At 46.0% G+C, this 26,137-nt stretch overlaps 1 protein-coding gene across 1 annotated transcript in view; it reads left to right on the top strand.

The window, feature by feature from the left end:
- The window catches only part of LMF1 (lipase maturation factor 1), a 160,555-nt gene that overhangs the window by 86,153 nt on the left and 48,265 nt on the right, over nucleotides 1-26,137 (top strand). The window contains exon 6 of the mRNA XM_053364122.1: nucleotides 15,173-15,340. Coding sequence (XP_053220097.1) covers nucleotides 15,173-15,340 — 168 coding nt within the window. The remainder of the gene's footprint in view (nucleotides 1-15,172; nucleotides 15,341-26,137) is intronic.

Genomic DNA, 26,137 nt, shown 5'->3' with positions numbered 1-26,137 from the left:
ACATTTTCTGTTTGCAGTGTTGTGTTCTTTTTAACCGTATATTTTGTCCCTGGGTGGGCAAAGTAACGGGCCTCTCAGAACCTCAGGAAAGGAACAAGGTCTCCTAGTGGGTGCAATCTGGCAGCCCTGCTTTAAGCATAAAGAAACAGCAGCAGTTTTATTATAGTTCATAACGCCACACAACCTGTCATTAACATATGGTATTCACCACCGCAAGATGTGGGGATGGCTTCTAGCTTAGAGCAGAACTAGGTATTATGGCGAACGTAAGGCTCCTACCCAAAGTGGCAGGGTTGTGTTGAACCCACCTTCTCCCCTTCTGTAGCCTGCTGTAAAAATATACCTGTTTTAGCATCCCTGTGTTTATCATAATGTCTAGGGCACCCTTTCCCAACCTGGTACCCTCCAGAGGTTTTGGGGCACAGTTTCCATCAGCAAAGCCTTCACAGCCATGTTTCGGACCATGGCTCCGATCATTGGCTGTGCTAGCTGGGGCTGCTGGGAGTTGTAGTCCTAAACATCTGGAGGGCACCTGGTGGGCAAAGGTTGCTCCAATCCATGATGTTGAAGGATGCATTATGCCTCTGAATACCAATTGTTGGGAATTGCAGGTGGGCTGCTGTTGCCCTCATACCTTGCTTGCAGGCTTCTCACAGGCATCTCATGGGCCACTATGAGAACAGGATGCTGCAATAGATGGGCCACTGGCCTGATCCAGCAGGATCAGCTGATCGTCTTACGTTCTTACCTTGGCTTTGTATTAAAGATCAAAGCAAGCAAGTGGATTCTGAAACAGGGTTGGGACCACAGCACTGGGGGTCGGTTGCCCCTTTCCTGACTGAAGGCAAACACACAAACATATGTAAATGAGACAAATAGCTTTTCAATTTGGGAAAAGGTGCTGGGGGAAGAGGTTTTTAAAAATACGGCTGTCTTCGGAAGTGATCGAAGGGAAAGTGAAATTACTGAAGGCCGCATACAGCATATTATTAGAATGGGAGACGAAAGATGAAGAGGTAAAATCAGTTCTGATTAAATGGGCACAAGATGTAGGTCACAACATTATGATGGAAGATTGGGAAAAATTATGGAAAACTGATTTAAAATTTACAGATTGTTCCCTATTGAAGGAGAATTACATGAAGATGATGTATAGATGGTACGCAACACCAGTGCAGTTAGGGAAAATGTACAAAACTAGTTTAAATATATGTTGGAAGTGTAAGGAAAAGGAAGGGACATTTTATCACATGTGGTAGGATTGTAATGTAATTAAAAAAATTTGGGAAATGATATACAATGAATTGAAGAAACTCTTCCGTTTGTTAAAAAACCCCGAGGCATTTTTGTTGGGGGTTGTAGGGAAAGACCTGCCAAAAAAGCTGAAAAACATCTTCATGTATGTGACAATGGCCGCGGGAGTTCTAATAGCACAAGGATGGAAGACTGAAGAAACCCCAACTAAAGAATCATGGCAAGAAAAATTGATGGGCTATGCAGAACTGGCAAAATTGACTTATAAGCTATGGGACAAGGATAACTGTGACTTTAAGGATGAATGGGAACCCTTTACAAAGTATCTGAAGATGCAACAAAGTGAACTGGGCTCCTTGGCAGGTTTTGAATAAACATTCACAAACTTTTTATTGATAATAATCAGCTAAATAGTTTGAGGATCTATACAACTTTGTAACATGCAGAAAACAGCAGTCTCAGAGAAACCAAAGACTGGAACTGAGGGAAGTTGGGGGGTGGGGTGGGGGTAGGTTTTGTGGGGGGGAATGGGGGGGAAACAAGGATGATATGTTTTTGGATAATATGTCTTGTTTTAATTTTGAATAAATATATATATATATATATAAAAAATGGCTGTCTTGAAGTAACATCCCACCCCTGGAAAAACAACAACACAGTTTGCTGGTGATCCTCTTCACCAGTTTTTGCATCACATCAAGCCTGTCCTACATACAAGATTTGAACTGGGGGCTGTTTCATTTGCTTGGCTACACTGTTTTGAAAAACAGAAGCCTCCCCTTGAGCCTGCGGAACAAGGTGGCTCCGTATTCCTTTTAATTGCTTACTCAACTCTCCTGCCCCCCCCCAGCCAAAAAGAAAAAAGTTCATCCCCAGAGGACACATTTGCTGGCTCTATTTTTTGCCCTTGGTTTAACTACAAGTGGGACGGTAGCGGAGGCAATATTTTAATAAGGAGCCCTTCAGCGCGAGGAGGTGCGGAAAGTAATTTGTTCTCCTGCCAGACTCCAGAAAGAATGACCATTTTGTTCTTGGCTTTACCTGTGAACATTAAGGGAAGGGGAGTTGTGCTCCCATTCCCCAGAGCAGCGTGCTGATTTATTGAAATTGGAGCCTGAAAATGTAACTCTGCTGGTGCAGCATGACATGAAATTTCTAAGGGAAATATACAATTGGCTGTTGGTTACGTTCTCTCCCCTCCTGTCCAGCTGGACAGATCTTCCCAATTTTTACTGTTCTGAACAAAAATTTAAATAAGTCCCAGATTAGTACATCTCAGTCTTCCTGTCCTTGGGCTCTTGGAAGAATACTTGCATCTTCCTTTAAATTTTTGTTGTATTTCCCTGCCGCCAACCATTCTCCTTACTCTTTCTCATACCTGTGCCAATGATTCTTACAGTGTAAGACTGCAGGCAGGGCTTACTCTTTGCAACTTAAGTAATATATCTGAGCTGATTTGCAAAGATGAAATAAGCAATGGTGATAAATGCAGGAAACCCCCTGCCAAAACCCACCCCTGAGAACTGCAACAAAATATTCCTGTTCAGAGTTACAGACAGGCAGACAAGCATTTCCCCACGATTCTCCATTCAGCCTCTTGATCCAGGCCTGGCACCCGCAGTTGACCACACTGAGCACTGGTTGAGGACTCAGGGATTCAGAAGGATTCCTATACCAGATCGAGCGACTGCCCGCTCACTCACCTGCCGTCAGGTGCAGGTGCTGGTGTCCACATCCACCCACCCACCTCCCTGGGATCACCTGGGATCTGAGAAAAGGACAGGGGCCTCTGCCTCCTCAGAGCCAGAATTCTGTTAATAAAAAATTTGCAAAGTTCAAAAAGTCTTTTTAGCCACTGTGGGCATTCTTCGAAACACCTCGTCCAGAATACCCCTTTGGCCCTTTCTCAGAGCCTGGGTGAAAGAGAAGCCGCCACTAGCACTGCCACAGCTGTAGCAGCATTGTGGAAGGGGGTTCTTTAAAAAGTAAGAGTCAGGTGGAGGGAGAAGGTGAAGCAGGGGTAGCAGGGGGGAAGAGAAGGGTGGCAGTTCTGCTGCAGCAGCAAAGAGGAAGGTGGGGGAGGGCATCAGAGGCCAAGATCTGGTTTTCAGTATGGTGATACATCACCAGCTAAACATTGCAATATACAGTCATACCTCATGTTACATCCGCTTCATGTTACGTTCTTTCAGATTACGTCCCGCGGCGACCCAGAAGTACTGGAAAGGGTTACTTCCGGGTTTCACCGCTCACGCATGTGCAGGCGCGCAAAATGACGTCATGCACAGAAACGGTGAATCGCAACCCGCGCGTACACAGACGCGCTGCTGTGGGTTGCATTCTTTTCATGTTGCGAACAGGCCTCCGGAACGGATCCTGTTCGCAACCAGAGGTACCACTGTATATCACAATACCTGAAATAAGGATGGAGGCATTGGATGGCTTCACAGATTTCCCCATGTTATTATTTTTGCAAAGCGTGCGCGCGCGCACGCACACAATATATTGCCTGGTCAGAAATTATGAAACCAATATCATGATATGGATTTCAAAGCAGTTTTGGACAATATATTGATATATTGCCCAGCCCTAGACCCCAGTAGGCAGACTGTTCCCCTGCCTTGATCTACAAAAAAACACACACACACACAAAAACAGCAGCTGAAACTGTTTTGGTTGAAGTAAGGAGATTTTGTTACCCTCCTTTTCCTGACATGGACATAATCTATGATTTCTGCCTCTGTACAAAGCATAGGAGCAAGGGAAGGCAAAGAAGTTGGCAGCCCCATGCACCGTGGAAATGGAGTGGCTTGATGTCCCTTGAAAGAGTTAAGCACCATTGATGGCTGCCTCCCCTCCCCTTCCAGATTTAGGATGGGGTGTCCCTGACTGCCTTCTCTGCACTTGGGGCTTGTGGGTGAAGCATCTCTCCTCCCTGCCCTTCCCTCCCCCCCCCCCACAAAAAACGCTGTGTTAAATCTGTGTAGCTCGTGCCGCACAACTGGCACCAGGCTCGACCACAAGTGGCCGTTAAAATAAACATCCCAGGCCTTAACTGACAGGCAGAGACACAAAGCGAGAGAAGGCAGCGTGCTGGGGAATATTAAATGCGCTGCGAGAAGCAGCCTTCTCAAGACAAACAAGCCTGTTCCCTTCTTTTATGGGGTTGCCCCAGCCTGCTAGCCTCAATGAGCCCACTGTTTGGGACAGGCTGGCTCCGGCCTCGTGGGGCTGGCCTGTGGGGAGAGGAGGGGGGAAGGTCTGGTGCCAGCGGTGGCGGAGACTATGTCAGAAATTCAGCCCCCACAACCCACCCTGTGCAAACATGGAGCAAGGGCTGGGCGGCCCAGGAGCAGCTGGGCAGTTTGGCTACCGTCTCCTGCAGCCCAAGCAAGGAGGGAGCTGCAGTTGCTGTCTTGCCTGGGCTGGTGGGCTTTCCAGGACATCTGCTGCAGGGAATGTGGCAAAGGGCTAGGTGGGCATTGGCGTTTGGTCAGGTGGTGAATGTGCAGAGGGACTGTCAGTGACGGATTTACGTATAAGCTAAACAAGCTATAGCTTAGGGCCCCACTCTCTTGGGGGCCCCCAAAAAAATTAAAGGAAAAAGAAACTGGATTTACATTTCCAAAATATAAGATAAAAAACAAATAAAATAAAACCTACATACAGCAACAGCGTTTTGTGTTGTGTAGGCTCCTATGATGTAAGTAATGGGCCCCGCCTGCTAGCCTCCTCCCTAAAATATCACTGGTTTGCTCATTTCTATATCAATTACTTTGATAAAATACCTACACTCGATCTTAGTCAAAAGGCCTAGAATTCCACCCCATCAAGAAAATCCCCATATTCGGATCCACGGGTGACTCTGGGCCAATTTTCTATGGTAGTTTTCCCCAGATTTTATGTGTTTACGCATTCAGCGCATTTTTAAAACATGTAAGCCATTGCTGTATATTGTTTTAAATGTCTGCTTTGCATTTGGGAGCGCAGTCCCATTATGTGTTTTACAAGCTGGTGTCCAACTGTAATAATAAATTATTATTATTATAAAATACCTGCTTTGTTATGTGCAAGTGGCTATTAGATACCTATTAAGTCCGTAAAATACCATATAGCATATATTCAACACAAAAAACAGTGACAATTGGTTGTTGACAAAAGACAGCTGGACATATAAAGGGCCCCATTACCTTCAGTAGCTTAGGGCCTCATCAAACCTAAATCCAGCCCTGGGGACTGTACCACTTCATTGTGCAAGGGAAGGTTTGCACGAGTACATGTCTCTCTTGTCCCCTGGAATACATAAAATCCTCTCACACAGAAAAATTGTGTATTGTGGTTTTAAGCTAGCGTCCTCCCTGACATGCTGGTTTTCTGTGTGCCAGGTTTCGTTTCATTTTTAACAAAATGGAGGAGCATTCAGCTCCCACCTGGAACCTGAGGTGATGTAGGCCAGACATGGGTTGAGGAACTGAGTGAGGACTTAAGATGGTAAACAGGGCTTCTGTCCAGGAAGTAAAACTCTTCTGATTGGGATGTTGTGGCTTCAAATCCTATACACACCTACCTGAGAATTAGTCCTAGTGAAATCAGTCCTCACAACTGTGCCTAAGAATATAAAGTAAGAGTCCAGCATCCTGTTCTCACAGTGGCCAGCCAGATGCCCCAATGGGAAGCCCATGAGTATGAACTGTTGCACACTCCACACTGTTGATACCCAGCCACTGGTATTCGGAGAGCTTCCTGCCTCCCAACAGCAAAGATGTAACATAGCCATTATGGCTAGTTGCCATTGACATAGCCTTTTTCTCCATGAATTTGCCTAATCCTTTTTTAAAGCCGATCCAAGTTGGCTGTCTCTGCCTCCTGTGGGAGCGAGTTCTATAGTTAAACTACTATATGTGCTGCAGAAAGAAGGACTTCCTTTTGTCTGTCCTGAACCTTCCAACATTGAACTTCATTGAATGTCCCTGAGTTCTAGCACTATGAGAAACGGTGATGGAATATTCTATGTATATATCTGTGTTGGCGTGTGTATGATTTGATACGTATATATGTCTGTATTTATAATTTTTGGGGGTGGGATGCATGGACATGGTAGCAAGATGGTGATGCTTAAGGCAGATGTGGAGAGGAGAAGGCCTACAAGATACAGTGGTACCTTGGGTTACAGACGCTTCAGGTTACAGACGCTTCAGGTTACAGACTCTACTAACCCAGAAATAGTACCTCAGGTTAAGAACTTTGCTTCAGGATGAGAACAGAAAACGCACGGTGGCAGCAGGAAGCGCCATTAGCTAAAGTGGTACCTCAGGTTAAGAACAGTTTCAGGTTAAGAACGGACCTCCAGAATGAATTAAGCTCTTAACCAGAGGTACCACTGTACAAAAAAGGTCAAACATAGCAACCTAGATTTTGGGAAGAAGACGGGGGCATGTGTAGTGTGGGGGTGGCATCAGTGTGTATTTGTGTGCCCTGTGCATGTCTTGTGCCCACACACCATCTCCCCTGGTGGCTAGGTGTCCGCAGAAACATTTGAGTCGTTTCTGTACAAGTCCATTTCACAAAATTCACATTTGTATATGCTTTTTTAAAAAATCCCAGAACACACATTTTTGGTATGGTACAACATTTTTCTGAGCTGTGTTGCAAAAGTTCGGAGAAGCACAAAATCAGAATCGAAGGATAGCTGCATTGTATCACTGTACTGGTAGTCCAGGAAGTTTGCATGAGGTTGCATCACTTAGAAATGGCAGACCACATGAAATCATTGAGCACCATAACGTGAGATTAGTGAGGTGGGAGGTTTTCCTGGAACCCCCCCCCACTCCCATGGGGTGTGCCCCCAAAGTCCTTGGAACCCTTGTTAGCAAAGCAAACATACTAAAACTCTGCTCAAACTGTCCATGATTAATCTTTATGAAACATTGATAATGGATGGCTCTGTTTAGCTCAGTTGGAAGAGCAGGAGACTCTTAATCTCCGGGTTGTGGGTTTGAGCACCACGATGAATGGAAGAGTCCTATGTTGCAGGTAGGTTGGATTAGAATTATTATTGTGGTCTCTTCCAACTCAGTGATTCTATGGCCTGGTTCATTTGAGATAACTGCCATGTTAGTGTGCTGGTGCTTGATTTTGTAGTGGATTTCCCCCCCCCCTTCTGTTTTACAGCTGTAAATATTGAATAGCATTCTTGCCCCTCGCCCTATCAGCTGTGGCTTGCTTTTGTAGGGACGAATCCCTTGCTATTTAGGCATGGTGGTATATGCAGAAGTGTCGTGGTCTGTGGTTTCAGGATCTTGAAGACCCGTTAACTTTTTGCAGCAAGGTCCCTATCTTTAGAGTCCTTCAGCCACCCAGTTCAGCATGAAAGGGGAGTGGCTTGGCCCCTGAGGAAAAGGCTTCTCATCCTTTGTACTGAAGGAAGTGAGTCAGTCACTGAGGATTGGCTCCTAGGGTCACTCTGGAGAAGACACACAGGAGGAACACCGAAGAGTTGTGAACATTCAGGAACACTGACAACACAAGGGGCTCCAGTTTCAAGAGAATGATGTTCAAATTCTGCTACGCACAATGGAACTACAAGGAAGACACAACCTAAGTCAGTCCAAAAGATGATATTAGAGCACTCCAAATCATTTGCCCATGTCAGTGCATAGAAAACACAACACGGGGATTCTGCACTTTTTCTGAATTTGCCACTACGCTATTGGGCATTATGTCACATCAAGTTGCTACTCTATGTTTCTTTGGTTTTTCATCTCTGCATTTTCCAAAGTAACTGCATGAGTTTCATATGCACCTAGCCCCAATAAAAATGACTTTAAAAAGAAAGGAAAGGGAGAAGGACATTCCTCCAGCCCTCAAAAATGATATTTCAATACCAAGTAGCATTTCTCCTGTTGGGCTATCTTGAGAAAGACCTACATGCAGAACCTTTCAGACAGGGGAGAGAACTTTATTGGCAAGGAAGTGGGGAACCCCCAGCCTTCCCCCGCCGCCGCTGCCCAGTTTGAAAGCATTCATTGGTGAAAGCAAGGAGGAGAACTGAAATGGCAAAAGTTGAGAAAACATATATGTTTAAAAGGGGGAGTTGGGAAACAGATGAAGTCATTTCTTTACTCAGTATCTCCTTACATGAGCCTTAGGAAGGCTGGATACAATCTTAATTTATATGGGCCTTTATCTTTAAGGAAAGGTCCATCGTTTATGTCTCTGTGTTGTATCTAAGAGATCCATTGAAATGAATGGACCTGAGTAAGTTAGGTTCAGTCATTTCAGTGGGTCTGTTCTTAGTATAATGTAGTTGCAGACACTCAACAAACTAATTGCATGCTTAACTATCTTAATTTATATTGAATCCTTTTCTCATTCTAATGCAGATGTCTGTCATTAATTGTGTATTGGTCGTCCCCTCCCCACCCACCCCGTTCCCTTTCCCCTTTGAAATTGCATTTGCATTCACCCTTATTATTTATGAAATTACTTGTCCACCTCATCAACAATCAAGATGAACACTGTCTATAATAAGTGTTCTGACTTCTTTACGGCTGAGACTCCTAAAATAAGAACAGCCTTTAAAACTGCAAACAGGTAGCAACGCTCTTTTTTAAAAAAAGGAAAAATAAAATGTGACTTATATAATATGCCAGTTGCAACAGACTTATTTGAGAGAGATGATCTTAGATTTTAACGTGTGCCTCTTAAAATTAGACAGCCCTCCAGTGTTTGCCTTAGATCCACTCCCTCCAGCCCTCTAGCCAGCGTCTTTCATTCGAAAGTTGGCTTTAAAATGAAGCCGCGTCCCAGTTGAGGGAATTCACCGTTGAGCAAGGTAGAGAGCTCCTAGTGGCACAATTCGCTCTTTGTGGAACAGGCTTTATGAAAGATCTCACTGTTTCCCCCCCCCTCCCCACAACATCACTTTATTACACTCTTGGGTGAAAATTATCCAGACCCCAAAACGCCCTAATCTAAACACAGGCACGAGCCGTTAGCTTCCCTAAAGTAAACTCCCTCTGTCGACTCACTCCCACCACCACCCCGTGCCCGGTTTTTCTTTGGCCTGGTTCAACGTGCGTCATATTTATGACGGTACGAAAATAATCCTGACAGAATATAATTCTGGCTGCAAAGATGGCTTAGAGGCGGACAAGAGGAGACCCTGGAAAGGAAAGTGGACCTGGGTGTTTTCTGCAGGTTGGAATCAAGTTAATTTAGAAAGCAGGGGGTGGGATTTAAACCTCATTATTTTCTCATTCTTGCTAAGAGGGAAACAGTGAAAGTATGGCTGAATGAAATAAATCTCCCAATTGCTTATTGTTTTGGGGGCAAGGAAGGAGAGCATCTTCTTCCCCCACGCATGCCGTCCACTTGGCCAGGTCCAGGGAGAAAAGTCCATGAGGCTCTTAGCTGGGTTACATCTCAAAGCCTTACCAAGTGTCAGGGCAGGACCCAAGGCTATGGCAGGGCCGTAGCTCAGTGGTAGAGCACCTGCTTTGCATGCAGAAGGTGCCAGGTTCGATCCCCATCATCTCCAGGTAGGGCTAGAGAAGACTCCCATATCAAAATCTAGAGAGCCACTGCAAGTCAGGGCAGACAGTGCTGACCTGGATGGACCAAAGGTCTGACTCCGTATAAAGCATCTTCTTCTGTTCTTAAGGCCAGTTTCATACTGTCGGCTAATTGCACATCCCCTGCCCCTGTTCTCTTCTGTGCCTGGAAAGGTATCGGAGATGTGAACTGTGCCATCGTCCAAAGCGACTCATTCAGATTAATTATTTATTTCATCAAAGCAATATCCTGTTTGATTGTTAAAAACACTAGCAACTTCAATGCAGTTTACAAAAAGAATAAAACTATGAAATTATTAGTTGAAAACAACCGTTTAAAACCTTCAACAAGCAGTACTGCATGTGACAAATACAGGATGTAAGGAGCCTGAGATATTTCTGGTTAAATTCTGCTCCTAGTAGACTAGGTGGTCCAGGTCCTGATTGTGGGCTTCCCAGAAGACAACAAGATGCTGGACTCGATGAGCCACTGTGGCTCCAAGCCAGCAGGTTCTTCTGCTGTTCTTATGTCACTGGCCAGAGGATGCTGGATTTGAATGGTCTAACGAGGTTCTTGTCTTCTTATCACTGGAGGATACAAGGGGTAAGGTTACTATGCCTGGCACCCCTTCCATTGCTACCCCTCGGTCTGCTTCCTCCCTTCTGCAAGGACTTCAGCATGGATCAAACATGTGACCTGGGCTGTGTTAGCTAACACGGGGTCAAATTGGTGGGTGAAGGACCTGGAATGCAGAGCTATAATGTCCCTTCTCCCACCCACAGCTGCTGCTGCCAACTCTTAAATATTTTGCAGGGATTCTGAACAAACAAATACCCTGAATGGAGCCATGGTTTTCTAATGTAATTTTAGCTCTGCGTTTCCCCAGGAATGCTCAGAATAAATAGGTAATATTTGCAAAGCAGCCTCCTCTGTTTCTGTTCAGAGTGGGGGCCACTGAGGCTCTTTTATGGTGCTGTAGCCATGTCACTAACTTGGGGTTTGGGGGCAGTGTGGAGCACATTGGGACAGGGGAAGCAGCCTTATACTGAGTCAGATCATTGGTCCACTCAGCTCAGTATTGTCTGCCCTGACTGGCTGGCAGTTGCTCTCCAGGGTTCCAGACAGGGAGTCTCTCCCAGCCCTACCTGGAGATGCCATCAAGCACCGAACCTGGAACCTTCTGCATGCTAGGCAGAGATGCTCTGCTGCAGAACTCTAGCCCTTCCCAAGGAAATCGCTGTTGGCCGAGCAATCCAGAGATGGGGCGGAAATTCAGTTTGCATTTTCAGGCAAACCTGCCTAATTCACACATCCCAAAAACAAGCTGCCAACTAAGACACAGCTATCTTTTGTAATTTGCACGCATACAAATGTTGCAATGCAATTCTGTAGCCCCAAATATGCCTGGAAAAATGTGTATTTTGTAAGGGTGCATGTATCAGTGATGGTAACATTCCATCAGGCAAGACTAGATACAAAACTCTCGATATTATGAGAAACAGAAACAGTGGTACCTCAGGTTACAGACACTTCAGGTTACAGACGCTTCAGGTTACAGACTCTGCTAACCCAGAAATAGTACCTCAGGTTAAGAACTTTGCTTCAGGATGAGAACAGAAATCGTGCGGTGGCAGCGGGAGGCCCCATTAGCTAAAGTGGTGCTTCAGGTTAAGAACAGTTTCAGGTTAAGAACGGACCTCCGGAACAAATTAAGTTCTTAACCACTGTACTACAATGCTCACAATTTTTTTATGAGAACTTTTTTTAAAAAGGGGAAAAAGACAGATGTGCTTAAATGAGAGATTGGCCTCTTCCACACACCCACTTGTCCCATGCTTCAGGGGTTTTCTGATTACCCCACTTCTTTCTCTGGGAAAACCCGCTCTTTGCCACTGAAAACCTGATTGATGTTTGCTTCGAGTGGGTTTTCCTGGAGAGAAAGCAGCAGAGAAAGCAGAAGTGTGGACAAGCCCAAAGATGGAGAGGAACAGAAGCTGTGACAGATTCAGCCACTCCTGGTGGACACTAACCAGCTCCCATTAAGCGCTTCCAAATCTCATTAAGGGTTCGGCACAGGAGGTACACCTTCCACTGAAATCAGCAGGCCACTCGATCACGATCAAATGGTCGCCCTCCTGTTCCCCAATCACATTTGCCGCTCAATATAAAATGCATCATAGCACAGAAAAGGGGATCTGTCCCTCATTTTAAAATGAAGAGCTTTGTAGAAACAAGGCCGAGGGAACGGGTTAAAAATGAACCAGCAAAATCCACTCCTCTCCCCACACTGCTTCCCAAGCCTTGCCTTCTATACTGGGGAAATATATATATATCTGCTGTACATCTGAAGTTTATTTCAGTCCTTGGGGAAAGTGGTGCGGCGCTACGTCTCTAGTAAATTGCAAGCGTTTTACGGTCGCGCAGGCACCCGAGCCAAACAGACATCGCCTTGGCTCGTTCGCCCGTCTCAGGGTGGGCAGAGTCTGGCATGTTTTCCTCCGAATTGAAGAGTGTCATTGATGGGGTTGGGGGGGGGGGAGTTTCAGTGCAGCCAAAGCTTGTAAGGTAACTTTTAAAAATTACAAATTAAAGCTCTCTAGGGATGTAATTATTTTGATGTTTCGTTACGGAAGAACCGCCCCCGCCCCTCCTCTTTGCATCCTAAAATTTAGGTCCTTGTGTGCTTTCATCCAGGCAGTGGAGTTTCACATTTTTAAACTTTTATGGGACATACTTATTTATTGCAGTAGGGGGGCATGTTTCCAAAAAAAAAAAGTGGTTGAAAGGGAGATATATTTAGCCTTTGCTACTGTATGTATTTGCTGCCTATAATAGGCTTGCACCCAGGTGTGTGCACTGCAAATCAGGCTAGAGAGTGTGCATTGTTGTATCTACACATACCTGGGCATGAGGACATATTAATTCACAGCAAACGAACCTGCAGGGGTGCTGTGTGAATCTGTTAACATGTCAGGAGCTGCACAGGTATCTTGGTAAAACCTAGGCACTCTCCTAAGGAGTTAAGGGCAGTATTGCCCTAAGCTTGACCAGCCAAATGCGGACGAGGCCTTGCTCCGTGGTGTTATTTTCTTGCAGAACTGAAGCACGCACACCAGCCTTGAAAATCAACCCACAACACTTGCTAGTCTAGCAAAACGTTCCCTTCGCCTGGGTGCCCAACCATATACCTGCGTCCTATGCTTTGAATCACATCCGTGGCTAACGGGACCTCAGCTGCCTTTGGCTATCAAGAGCCGCCCTGCCTGATCACCCGAACAACCATAGAATTGTAGAGCTGGAAGGGATTCCAAGAGTCTAGTCCAATCCCCTGCAACAGAACGTGCATTTCAAGCGCCATAATACTTTGTCCTGCATGGACAAGAGAAGGTGCTCCACCCCTGCCCCCCCCCCCCGGTTTGGAAGGAAAATGTATTTCCTCCCATCTTGGAATCGCCGCATAGAGCTTCTGCCCAGTCTCGCTAACTCAGACTAACTCAAACCAGCTCCCGTCCGAGGGAGGGCCTCTGGAAACCTATAGGTTCTCTGACCCCGGATGCAGGAATCCCCTGACCTCCTGCCCCCTTGGTGTAGGGGTTTGGCAAAGCACCGTGACCCCGTGGCTTGCTCCATCCTGCCCCAGTGTCAGCGGAAGGAAGGATGCGGTATTCTGTCCCGAGGGAATTCCAGCCGGCTCGAAAGCGTATAAAGCAACAGTATGATTAATTCCAGCTTTGCTAATAAGGACTTGCATTAGTTACAGTGTTTGGCAGCCGGGACAATCCTTCGTAATCATATTCCCCCTCGTGGTGTTTGTAATTTTGTGTGTGTGTGTATTTTTGACTGTTGTTGTTATTGATGTTTTAGCTGCAAACAATTTAAAGATGTGTTGCGTCTCCTTCAATTATCGTCGGCTTTCCAGGCCATCTCTGCGTGGCTGTCAGGGATTCTTTAAAAAACAAAAACACTGGGGATGAATAGTGCCTGTGTTAGATACGCTAAGATGAATTCCTCTTGACTTCTTGTTGTTGTTTGTTTGCTTTTAATTGCTCCGCTCTTTTTTCCAGCGCTGCGTGATTCATGTTTGAGTTCTTGGTTTGAGGCCAGTTACATATCTTGTCATGTTTACTTCCAGTATCTGAAAGCAAACATCCCCTGCAAACCCCTGAACTCACTCACTCACGGAGAGTTGGATGCCGTCATGGGGTTGTATCTTGTATTAATCCTTCTCAGAGTAGACCCACTGGAATTAATGGGCATGGCTAAATTAGAGTTATTAATTTTAATAGGCCTACCCTGAGTAAAGCTTAGTCAGAGACAGGCCTTTATTTGTTGCTTAGAATCATAGGATTGTAGAGTTGGAAGAGACTCGGATCATCTAGTTCAACCCCCACTGCATGCAAAAATATTCAGCTGTCCCATACGGGGATTGAGTCTGCAACCTTGACGTTTATCCTGGCTGGCATCACTTTCGTTCACTCAGCAGCCTCAAAAGTCTCCCCAGAAATGGTGACAGACCTACAGGCTCCTATTTTGACTTCTGGCTGATTCTGACCTCCTGAAGTGGCAGCGTGTGGGCTCCCCTTCATATCACAGGGTGGCTTTACAGTGGTACCTCGGGTTAAGTACTTAATTCGTTCCGGAGGTCCGTACTTAACCTGAAACTGTTCTTAACCTGAAGCACCACTTTAGCTAATGGGGCCTCCTGCTGCCGCCACGCCGCTGGAGCACGATTTCTGTTCTCATCCTGAAGCAAAGTTTTTCTGGGTTAGCGGAGTCTGTAACCTGAAGCATATGTAACCTGAAACGTATGTAACCCGAGGTACCACTGTATTGTATATTATAGCAATGGGTGTCCTTAACGTGTTGCTGGAATTGTTTTATTGCGTATTTTCATTGCACATGGATATTTTATAACAAATTTTATTCTTATAAACTGCTTAGAAGCAGCATGTTACTGGTAGGCAAATTTTATAATTGTTACACTAAGTAGGATTATATTGCTGCTGCTGTTGTTAAATTTATTACCAGCAAGTCCCAAGGGAGGTTATGGCAATTTTTAAAAAAATGAACTAAAAAAAGCTACAACAGATCAATTAATAAATAATACATAAATGAATAAATGAATTACTAATTGCAATGATAATTTAAATTGTGTACTAATGGATATAAATTAGTAACTAATAATGATGTAGCTCTCTCCCTCATTTTTGGTACACTTCTCTGAGGAAAAGGGATCTAGGTGCGTTGCAGCAAGAGAGTTGTGCTAACTGACTAATCAGGAGAGAAGTGGTGCGAATGTCCGGTTCTGGGGGGCGATCCTCTCCCTGACTGACGTCTGTCTGTGTTCCTTTTCTGCCCCTTTCAGACCCAGCCTGTGCCCAACCCCATCTCCTACTATATGCATCGTTCGCCATGGTGGTTCCACCAGTTCGAAACGCTCTTCAACCACTTCATTGAGCTGGCTGTGCCGTTCCTCATCTTCCTCGGGCGACGCCTGTGCCTCGTTCACGGGATCCTGCAGATCCTTTTCCAGGTGAGACTGGATTTTCGGCCTGAAAGCCAATCCTTATTCGGGGGGGGGGAGCCTTGCCCCTGTTGCTACCAGACCCTTCCTTTTAAAACAAAAACAGCAGCAACACCCCAAATGTCTAGTATTGAGGTGGGGAACCACAGTAATCAAATTCTGCCTTCTGCGATTCTTTACCAGGCCCTTAGAATATTAATTTGTTTTCGTTCTGCCCTTTACAACCTGAACTGATATACAAAATTAACAACCCCTTGGTCTAATAGCAGTAATAAAGAACAACAGACTAAAATCATCAAATTAAATTGAATCCAATTGTCTCGGATAACTTTCAGTCCCTAGGCTTGCTTCCCTTCCACGAAGCAGCTTACAAGACCCAAAAAGGGATAGATGTAGAATCATAGAATTGTAGAATCATAGAATTGTAGAGTTGGGGGGACCCCAAGGATGCAGACCCCAAGGGGACCCCTGCAATGCAGATGGACAAGTATGAACCTGTTCTGTGCCAGCTTCACCAGTGCTTACCTGTTAAAATAAATAAATCACTTTTTATTAGTTTTTCATACATATATCATACATTATTCAACTTAACCAACAATCGTTTTGTAAATTCCCCTCTCCCCCTTTGGCTTCCCTCCGTTTCCATTTCAGGTTTGTTAAACTATTTGTTGCATTCTGCTGCTTATATATAGTAGTATATTATCACATTGTTACCTTTCTTGTTCCGTCTAATTACATTGTATATGTTTATTTAAACCCTGCCAAAGAATCCATACTTTTACATTGTTTCTGCAAATATGTTACAAAAGGTTCCTATTCTTTCCGAAGTCACCATTATCCTTTTCACGCAGTTTGTCTGTCAATTTTGCTAATTCTGCATGTTCCATCAACTTTTCATGCCATTGTTCTTTGGATGGTATTTTTCCCGTCTTCCAGTTTTGTGCTATTAAAATTCTTGCTGCTGTTGTCGCATACATAAATAGTGTATTCTTTCTTCACATCTTGTCCTAAAATACCCAATAGAAAAGCTTCTGTTTTCTTTACAAATGTTATTTTAAACATTTCTTTCAATTTGTTATAAATAATTTCCCAATTTTTTTTTACAATCTTACATTCCCACCACATATGGTAAAACGTTCCTTCCTTTTTTTTTTTTTACATCTCCAGCAAATCTTTTGTTCTGTTCTATACATCTTTGCTAACTTAACTGGTGTGATATACCACCTATACATCATTTTCATGTAATTCTCTTTTATTAAGGTGCTTACTTATAGGCCTGTTCTGTTTAGTCTGGATTTTCCACAAGAGAGCATGAAAAATCTTGTGTAAATTGTATGCCGTTTGTGTATGTTTTTAATGCATCAGAATAACAGCGCTGCTTTGCAAGATCTGGAGAAGTGCATAAAGACTGCTGATAGTTGTATTTTGATGGACGAGCAATTTTGGGGGACATTGAATCTGGTCTTCAGCAGAAAGTGAACCAATTAGATTATTCCTCCATCCCTAGATCTGAGCTGTGTAGACTTGAGCTGCCATTTCCTGAATTCTCATAACTTAAATCCTTATTTTTTAAAGTGTATTTAAAGCTACATCCTTAATGAAATGTTAGCTTTCTGCTTCCGTTTATGACTCACACGACTTCTGTGTCGCCTCTGAGCCGTGCAGTAGCAGCGGAGGCTTTTATGGTAGTACACATGCTGTATAAATGGGAGAGCAGCTTGCTATAAACTCTGTGGGCAAACCGTAAAAATGCTGGTTGAGTTTTTTAAAGGCTGACATGTGAGCAAGGGAGAAACACATCACCCAGGCTGGGTAGAGTTGCCATATCTGGCCAGTTTGCCCCTCTTTCTGGGGAAAAGCCACGGCTCAATTTACAGAGCATCTGCTTTGTATGCAAAATGTCCCAGGTTCAATTCCCCAGCATCGGCAGGTAGGGATGGGAGAAGACTCTGGTCTAAACCTCAGGAAGGCCTCTGCCAGTCAGTGTACACAAAATGGAGCTAGACGAACCAATGGTCTGACTTAAGCATATGGAAACTTCCCATGTTGCTATTTAAAGTACGCCTTTGTTCAAAACCATAAGGACCAGAATCTTAGCTCAGTGGTGAAACATCTGCTTTGCATGCAGAAGGTCCTAGATTCAATCCTCAGCATCTCCAGGTAGGGCTGGCAAAAGAGCCTCCCTATCCAAGAGTGCCACTGTCCATTGGTATAGACAGCACTGAGAAAGATCAAGCAATGATCTGCCTCAGCATAAGGTGTTGATCTGCGGGTTGCAGTTTTCCAAGCTGCAATATGTTCTGCTGTGTTAGGTGTCAGGATTCTCCCTCACCTCCCTGCCTGAGAGTGACGTTGATGTTGGTGTGTAGCATCGTCAACGAGGATGTCACTTTGCAGAATAACGAACTCTCATCTGTCGTGCTTAGATGGTATCAGTTACAAGGAAGTAACAGCAATGTTGATATTCAAAACAGATGGGAGGGAGACCTGGAAACACATCAGCCATTCATACTTTAGCTGTTATTCTCACTTATAGGAGAATTGGTTAACCTAAATGACCCTTGGTTCATTTGGTCCAGTACTATTTACTGCAGCCTCCCCTGACCTGGATCATTGGACTTCAGTTCCCACCAGCCCTAGCCAGCATCACCATTTCGGACTACAACTCCCATCACCCCCAGCCATAAGAGGAGGAGGAGGAGGCTGGTGGAAGTTGTAGTCCAAAACACCCAGAGGACATCAGCTTGGGGAAAGCTGGCCTATTGTAACTGGCAAAGACTTTTCAAGGTGCCAGAAAGAGGACTTTGATAGCTCTGTTGCCTTCTGATCCCTTGAAACAAAGGTTTCAGGACTGGAGCTAGAGCCTTTCTACTTCTTTGTGTGCATGCATGGGCAATTGAAGCTAAAATATCCCACAAGCCTGCATGCAGTCCAGAGATGTCCTCTATATATTCCATCAACAAAATAAGTGCAACAAAACCCTTAAGCTGCGGTGCAACAATTTGTTTGCTGCGTCAGGGAGGAGGGAATTTCACAAGTGCTAACCAAGTAGCCAGTGCATCCCAGAAAAGGAAATTACGTACAATAACCGACTCATAATGACCTATTGTTAAATACATTCCTCTTATTGCCCTTTAATTGACATTTTATGGACAGTTTGCTATTACTGACTGACTTTCTTTCCCAAAGGAGTCTAAGCAAGGAGAACAAATCCCAGCATAATAGGCCACTCTTTTGCCGTTAAAGGATTTTGAAACACACACACACACACACACACACACACACACACATGTTTATTTAATATTTACTGTTCTTTCCTTCATTCAAAATGACTTTTATTGACAATACTCCTGCTCTGCAAAGGAAGCAATAAAGTTTAATGTCGATATCCCACTTAAATGTGCTTTTCAAGATTTTAATTGACATTACATGCAAGGTTTTATTAGACATTTTTATAATTGTTATTGGAGTCATGGTGGCTAGGCTCTGTTAACTACGTTTCTCTAGATTAACCACCAGGCCCAGAGAAAATTAGCTGTGTCCGAGCTCCTGTTCTCCCCTCTCCAAAATTAAAGGAGTAGAAGGTTGGGGTGGGGGGGGGAGAGTTCTGACTGCTACAAGATTTGTTGTGTGAAACGAGTTTAAGGGGAAGTTACCCATCCCACTGCTTGCCGCCTTCCTTTTGCAATCTGCCTCCCAACCCTTTTCCCCCACCAGAGGTAAATATGAATTTGGAACCCCCTATTCCCTGCCAAATTACTAGTTCAAGAAAACAGAACTGCAGTGACTCAGATTTTGCTGAGAGTCATGTTAGGAAGATACATATTTTTGTGATTCATAAACACGAGGAAGAATTTTCTGACAAGTAAGAGCTATTCGACAGTGAGAGAGACTCCCTCAGAAGGTGGTGGCCTCTCCTTCCTTGGAGGTTTTTAAGCAGTGGTTGGATGGTCATCTGTCATGGATGCTTTAGCTGAGATCCTGCAATGCAGGGGAGTCACAGTAGATCCCATCCAACTCTACAATTCTATGATTCTTTGTGCAATCCATTTTATCTCTTTGGGGAAGGATTGGGTTTTTTTTCCAGGCTTTCTGCTCATGTTCAGCTTTCAGCGGGGTTCTCAGTGATATGATCCTCCTATGGTTTATGGTGTCAAGGATGGGACTTGCTGGGCAGGGACACCATTGGTTGCATTTGTAGTCCACCTTTCCTTCAAGGAGCTTGAGGTGCTGGCATACACAGTTCTCCCCCAGATCAAAACACCTGTCAACATTTTGTGTTTTTGGATAGGCTTGCCCAAACAAAAATGTTTTCAGCAGGTGCTGAAAAGAGCACAGTAAAGGTGTCAATAGGCAGGGAGTTCCAAAGTGCAGGTGCTGCCACACCAAAATATCTGTTTCTTATAACTGTGGGACAAGTATTACTGTATATGGCGCCTGTAACTGTCCCAGTTCCGCAGACTGAGGTGGTTGAGTGGCCATATATGGGTTAAGGCAGGCATAGCCAAATTTGGCCTCCAGCTGTTTTGGGACTACAATTCCCATCATCCCTGACCACTGGTCCTGTTAGCTATGGATGATGGGAGTTGTAGTCCCAAAACAGCTGGAGGGCCAAGTTTTGCCATGCCTGGGTTAAGGTGATCTCTCAGGTCCCAAGTTGTTAAGGGCTTGATATACTCATAGAATCGCCTTGAATTTGGCCTTGTAGCAAATGGGGCAGATCTTTGACTTATGTGCTGCCAGAGACTGACTCTTGTCAGCACCAATGCTGGAGCATCCTGCACTAACTGCAGCTTCAAGCACAAGGGAAGCCCCACATAGAGCGCATTGTCTTGAATTACAGTCATTGCTTCCTTTTAACGATCAAGGTATTTTCTAGCACAGATGAGGACAGAAAGGAGAAATGGCATGCTCCAGCCAAGCCCCTCAGCCCCTTCCCTCGCCCCTGGCAAACGGTTCATGATCCAGTAGCACAATTGCCTCTTCCGCTGGCCAGGGGCCAGGTGCAGCTGCCAGAAGTGGCTGGCATGCTGGTCTGGCTTCAGCCAACTGCCTCTCACATATTCCTGCAGTGCTGACAGCTCAGGGGAAGGTGGAGGGAAGAGAAGATTATTTTTTCAAAAAAAGGAAAAGAAAGGAAAAGAAAGAATCACCACTTTACTTACTGGATTTTAGTGCTAACTTTCTAAATAGGTAGGAAAGTGATATTTTAACATTTGCAGCTTGCGGGGAAGGGAGACAGCTTTTGCCAGCTCATTGCAACGAGGAGATTCCAAAAGGGTTGTCCTGTGAGCCTGTTGGAGTAAAAACTATCAAGAAAAATTGTGGCAGATTCAGCTTCTGTGGGCAGTCAGCTCCAGTGCCTCGCTCACTTTTTCAGTCTTTAAATGCTAATGAGGACCTTTGGTTGCTTTTGCTGGAAGTAAATCAGCTGCGTTTTAAAGGGACCCAGTCACCTTTTGCAGTGTCTTGATCAGGGATGGACAACTGTGTCACCTTTAATTTTTCTCAGCTTCTCATTTTTCTAATATTGGGTCTCATCTGCACTATACATTTAAAGCACTTTCATATCACTTTATGCAGACATGGCTTCCCCCAAAGAATCCTGGCAACTATCGTTGGTTAAAAGTACTGAGAGCTGTTAGGAGACCTCTAGTCCCCTCACAGAACTACAAATCTAGTGAGTTTCCTGGGGTCAGTTTGTGTTTTTAAAAAAGGGTGTGGAGGAACTGCTCTTGAAAATTCATCAGCTGTTTAGTTTGCATTCTTGAGTCGAATCTTGCCTAATGTAGACATTATTGCAAAGCAGTTCTCTGTAATTCATTTTTTGTATGTTGCCTTAAGGAATATATATATGTTTGTGCACACCCGTCTTCCCCTAATATGCGTTCCCCAATATGCACATTTTTGGGTGGGCGAAATGCATCCCATGATTTGAGAGAGGCTGGATTCCAGAGGGTTCCTGTGTTTCAGTTCGCTTACTATTTTGGCTCCTGTGAATTACGTACATGGGTTTGTATTGAAATGCTAATAAAAGCAAAATCCCTCCCATTCCTACTCTTGATGCCAAGTTCAGACTTTGAAAGAAGACAATGTGCCTATGGGACTAGAAGGCATAAGGTTGAGCTTTTGAATGCCTACTTGAAGCATATTAGTTGTTTCGCTTTGTGAGGGTTTTCACGTTGTACGAGTTAGTTAAGAATGTAAGAAGAGCCCTGTGGGGTCAGGCCAATGGCCCAGCTAGTCTAGCATCCTGTTCTCACTATGGCCAAGCAGATGCCCCATTGGGAAACCGCAAGCAGGACCTAGGCACAAGAGCAACTCTCCCCTCCTGTCACTTCCAGCCACTGATAAGGAACAGAAATAATTCGGGCATCTGTAGGGCCCTCCATTTTTACCTTGATAGGAGGCCCTGTATGTTTTCTTGGGTGGGGGATGCTCACCTGGGCAGAAAGTTTCCACTTCAGCTCTCTTTCAGTGGATTAGAGAAGCCATAGTGGGACGCAGGTGGCACTTGGGACGCGGGTGGCGCTGTGGGTTAAACCACAGAGCCTAGGGCTTGCCGATCAGAAGGTCGGCGGTTCGAATCCCCGCAACAGGGTGAGCTCCCGTTGCTCGGTCCCTGCTCCTGCCAACCTAGCAGTTCAAAAGCACGTCAAAGTGCAAGTAGATAAATTAGTACCGCTCCGGCGGGAAGGTAAACGGCGTTTCTGTGTACTGCTCTGGTTCGCCAGAAGCGGCTTAGTCATGCTGGCCACATGACCTGGAAGCTGCATGCCAGCTCCCTCAGCCATAAAGCAAGATGAGTGCCGCAACCCCAGAGTCGGTCACGAATGGATCTAATGGTCAGGGGTCCCTTTACCTTTACCTTTAGTGCAAGCCTATTGGGCTCTGCCGAAGGTGTCTCCCCAGGTTGACAGCTCATTCTCTGCGGGGTGCAGCTCTCTGCACTGCACACCCCATGGTGGATATTTGCAGGGTAGCCACATGGGCCTCGCTGCACATCTCTGCTGTTTCCAAGCGTCTTTGCCGCCAGTTGGGCTTTGCCTTCCATGAACGGAGTAGAAGGGCTGAGCTGGAAGCTTCGTGAAGCTGCTTCCCTGTGTCTGCTGCACGATTCCCTCTCCACCCAGCGCACGGCTTTCCAGGTCCTGGCAGTGCCGCCACGTCAGGCGTCGGGTTTGCAAGGGGAGTTTGGGCAGCACCCAAGAGCTCTTTCCTCAGGGCGCGGAGAGAGAGTTGTGCCGCACACGTTGTTCCAATGTGGCCAAGTTCTGAAGGAGCTGGTGGAAAGCTCTCTCGATAGAGAGGGAGGGAGGGAGAGGTCTTGCAGACGGAACCAGTCAGGAAACCAGCGGGCAGCTACTCTGCACACTTCCCTCCCCCAGCAAATCTCCCCTTGTATGGACGCCAACATGTGCCAGCCCGCAGGCTACAAGGGATGCCCAACAGAACTTGTACCTGACTCCTTCAGGCCAGACAACATTGAAATTTGAGTCTGGTGGAGAAAAGTCACTTTCTCAGGAGGGCAGAGCTGAAATGTCCACATTGTACTTTTACTCCTGCAAGGGGGGGGGGTGTGTGGAGTGGGGAGGTGGAGACTATGTTGGCTCTCACTTTCTCTTGGTTCCCCCTGTGGGTGGAGGATCGCTGTATCCGCTCCAGCTCTTTTGGATTCCGCCAAGCTGCTCTCTTGTCATGTCTCTGCCATGACAGCTCACCAAGCTTGCTCAGTTCCTGGCAGCCAACATCCCTGCTGCCGTCTCCATCACTGCTGACTGCGGCTGAGCATCGGGGCCAGGTAGCAGCTGCCCTGTGCCCTATCTCAGAGACCTGTGTGTGCCGTGTTTGTTCTCAGGATCCCTCAGGTCAGCAGGAAGATGGTCCTGGCTCTCTTTGCCTCTGGGAAACATGCAAACAGAACATAACATCACTCTCCCTTCCTGTGGCTTCCAGCAACGGGTATTCAAAAGCATTGCTGCCTCTGACTGCGGAGACAGGGCAGACCACGCTGGCTTGATAGCTGTGTCCACCCCATGAGTTTGTCCAGTCCCCTTTTAAAGCCATCCCTGATGTTGGCCATCACTGCCTCCTGTGGGAACGAGTTCCATGGCTTAACTACGAGCTGTGTGAAGAAATACCACTGGCAAAGAACCCCCTCACTGATCTGCCGATGGATGGCCATCTCGGCTTACAGCCAACTTGAAATGTGGAAGTCTTTTGGTAGGACTTCCCACTGGGGCAGCTAGTTGGTCACTGTGAGGACAGGAAGCTGGACTAGATGGGTCCTTGGTCTGATCCAGCAGGCTCTTCTTATGTCCTTACGTTTTGCAAATCAGCCAGTGGGCTTCCTTATCAGTTTCTGTGCTCACATAATTCAAGGCAGACTTTGGATTGGATTGGCGCAGCAAGCATCCGAGGTGGGTGGTGTGCTGAGCTGTGTTCTAAAGATGCGCTTATGAGCCCCTGGTGCCTTCATTAAGGGCAATTCTCTCTCCCAAACGAAGCTTAGGCAACCCGTTCCACCTCCCCCCCCCCCCGGGTCCTAAAAAAAAGAGAAATTATACAGCTTGGGAAGGAGCCCAGGATCGCAGTTGAAATTCTGAAGTCACCCCTTCAGGTTTATTCCTGGCAAGGGGGACGCAGAGCCGCGTTACTTGACATGTTGAGTCTGGCACCTGCTTCCCATAAATCCCTAACAATGCTGAAAAGTTAACCGGCTCTCTGAGGCCTCATTTGCACTAAGGTGGTCAGCCTGGGCCTGGCAGGGCTAGAGTACTTCAGATTTCACGTGGGGCAAGCAGAGATAAAAAAGCTGCTCAGCACACACAAAATTCTCTCCTCCATTGAAAACAGGCCTGTCAGGGATCTGGGTTCTAGTCAGGACCTTCCCCCTGACATGCTTGCTTTCTGTGTGCAGGGATGTCTTAATTTATTGACTGACGTCATACAACACACACACACCCAGCTTCAGTTTGACATGGAAGGGCTGTAGCTCAGCAGTAGAGCTACTGTTCTGCATGCAGATGACTCCATGTTCAAATCCCCAGCGGCATCCTGGTAGAGTCAGATCCAAGGTCATCTCTGCCTAAAACCCTGGAGAGCCACTGCCAGGCAGTGTAAACAATACTGGGCTGGGTGGACCAGTGGTCTGACTCGGTATAAAGCAGCTTCCTATGTCATACCATCCAACATTTTTGGATCTGAAACTAGCACATGTGTCTTCTGCTGTGGGCTACTGAGTGCGTCACACGACCTGCGCTGCTCTCTAGGTCCTCCCAAATGCACATTTTGGGGCACCATGCAAGATCACGGCCCCCCAAAAAGCACTTTTCCAGGGTTACAGTGCAGCCCGAGAGCATGCAAGATTGCAGCAAAATGGCTGCCAAGATCTCACATGAGAAAACAGGATGTCCCATTTTTTTCCTGGGGCACTTTTGTACATAAGCTGTTCTTGGAGACTTTGTTGACTGAAGTGCAGGGCCCAAATGTTCTAAATAAATTAATCGGCTACAATCCTGAAGTTGTATTATTGGGTTGTTAAAGTTCTTGGTTTCTTATTATTACTATTTTGTACATACTTCCCCACTTCTTTTCAGCTCTGTGAGCGAAATGGCCCCCCTCCCCAATTTGGGAGACCTTGCCTGAGGAGCTGGCCTCCCATGCCTCCTTCCAAGCCCCCCCAAACTCCCACCGCAGTCCTGCAATTTTATTTGACACTTTGCAGTGCCGAATTGTACAACGGCAAACTCGGCTCTTGGCCCCGATGGGCTGAGCTTGTTAAACTTGTACCGCTTGGCAAGCTTGTTTGTGAGGGGAAGCGTTAGGCGGGCGCCAGAAAGGAAGGACAAAGCCACCTGATGGAGCTGGCAGGTACTTCCCGTCTGGCAAAGGGTGCCAACTGGTTTCTGCTGCCAAACATTGAAAGAAAAGAGTTGAGTCAAATTGGCTGCAGCAAGGAGGGAAGGGCTGAGTGGTAGAGCAGCTGCTATGCATGCAGAAGGCTCAACACCTGACGTTTCTAGGTGGGGCTGGGAAAAGATTCCGTTATGGAATCCCGAAGAGCTGCTGCCAGTCAGTGTAGACAGTACTGAGTTAGATGGATCAATTAGTCCAAAGAAGGCAGGGCAAGGCACAGCACCCTGTCAACTTTTAAGGAGAGGGCTGCTTTGGAATCTTCATAGTTATTACCTTTGCTCTTAGAGGCAAAGTAGATCAGGGAATGGCTGGATGATGAGTGGTGGGAGGCACCAGCTGGGAAATCCTCAAGGGAAACCCCAGAGGAGGAAGGCTCAGAGCCTGGGGGTTGGTAGTGGGACACAAAGGAGAGATCAGGTCCTCTCTTAGAGGGGGAAGAGTGGGATGCTGAAGGGGCAACAGGATTGAGTGATCAGGGAGAGCCTGTGACAGGGAGCAGTCTCAGCTCAGAGGCTGAAGCAGAGGAGAGGGGTCTAGAGACTGCAGAAGAATACAGGGAGCCTGCCTCTCCAACTGCGACAAGCTCCTCTCCCCTCTTGTCTCCAAGGATGCACAGAGTGATGCGTAGAGCAGGCCAAAGGTACAGTAAGTGATGCCCAGGTGCAGTTTGAGACTGCTTGGGAAACATCCAGCAGAGGAGGAGCCTTCACTGGCGTAGCATGGGGGGAAGAAGAAGAAGAGTTTGGATTTGATGTCCCGCTTTATCGCTACCCGAAGGAGTCTCAAAGCGGCTAACATTCTCCTTTCCCTTCCTCCTCCACAACAAACACTCTGTGAGGTGAGTGGGGCTGAGAGACTTCAAATAAGTGTGACTAGTGCATGTGGAGG

The sequence above is a fragment of the Podarcis raffonei genome, chromosome 14 (assembly GCF_027172205.1).
Source record: "Podarcis raffonei isolate rPodRaf1 chromosome 14, rPodRaf1.pri, whole genome shotgun sequence".
NCBI classification, from domain to species: domain Eukaryota; kingdom Metazoa; phylum Chordata; class Lepidosauria; order Squamata; family Lacertidae; genus Podarcis; species Podarcis raffonei.
This window is presented reverse-complemented; position numbering and strand designations above follow the sequence as displayed.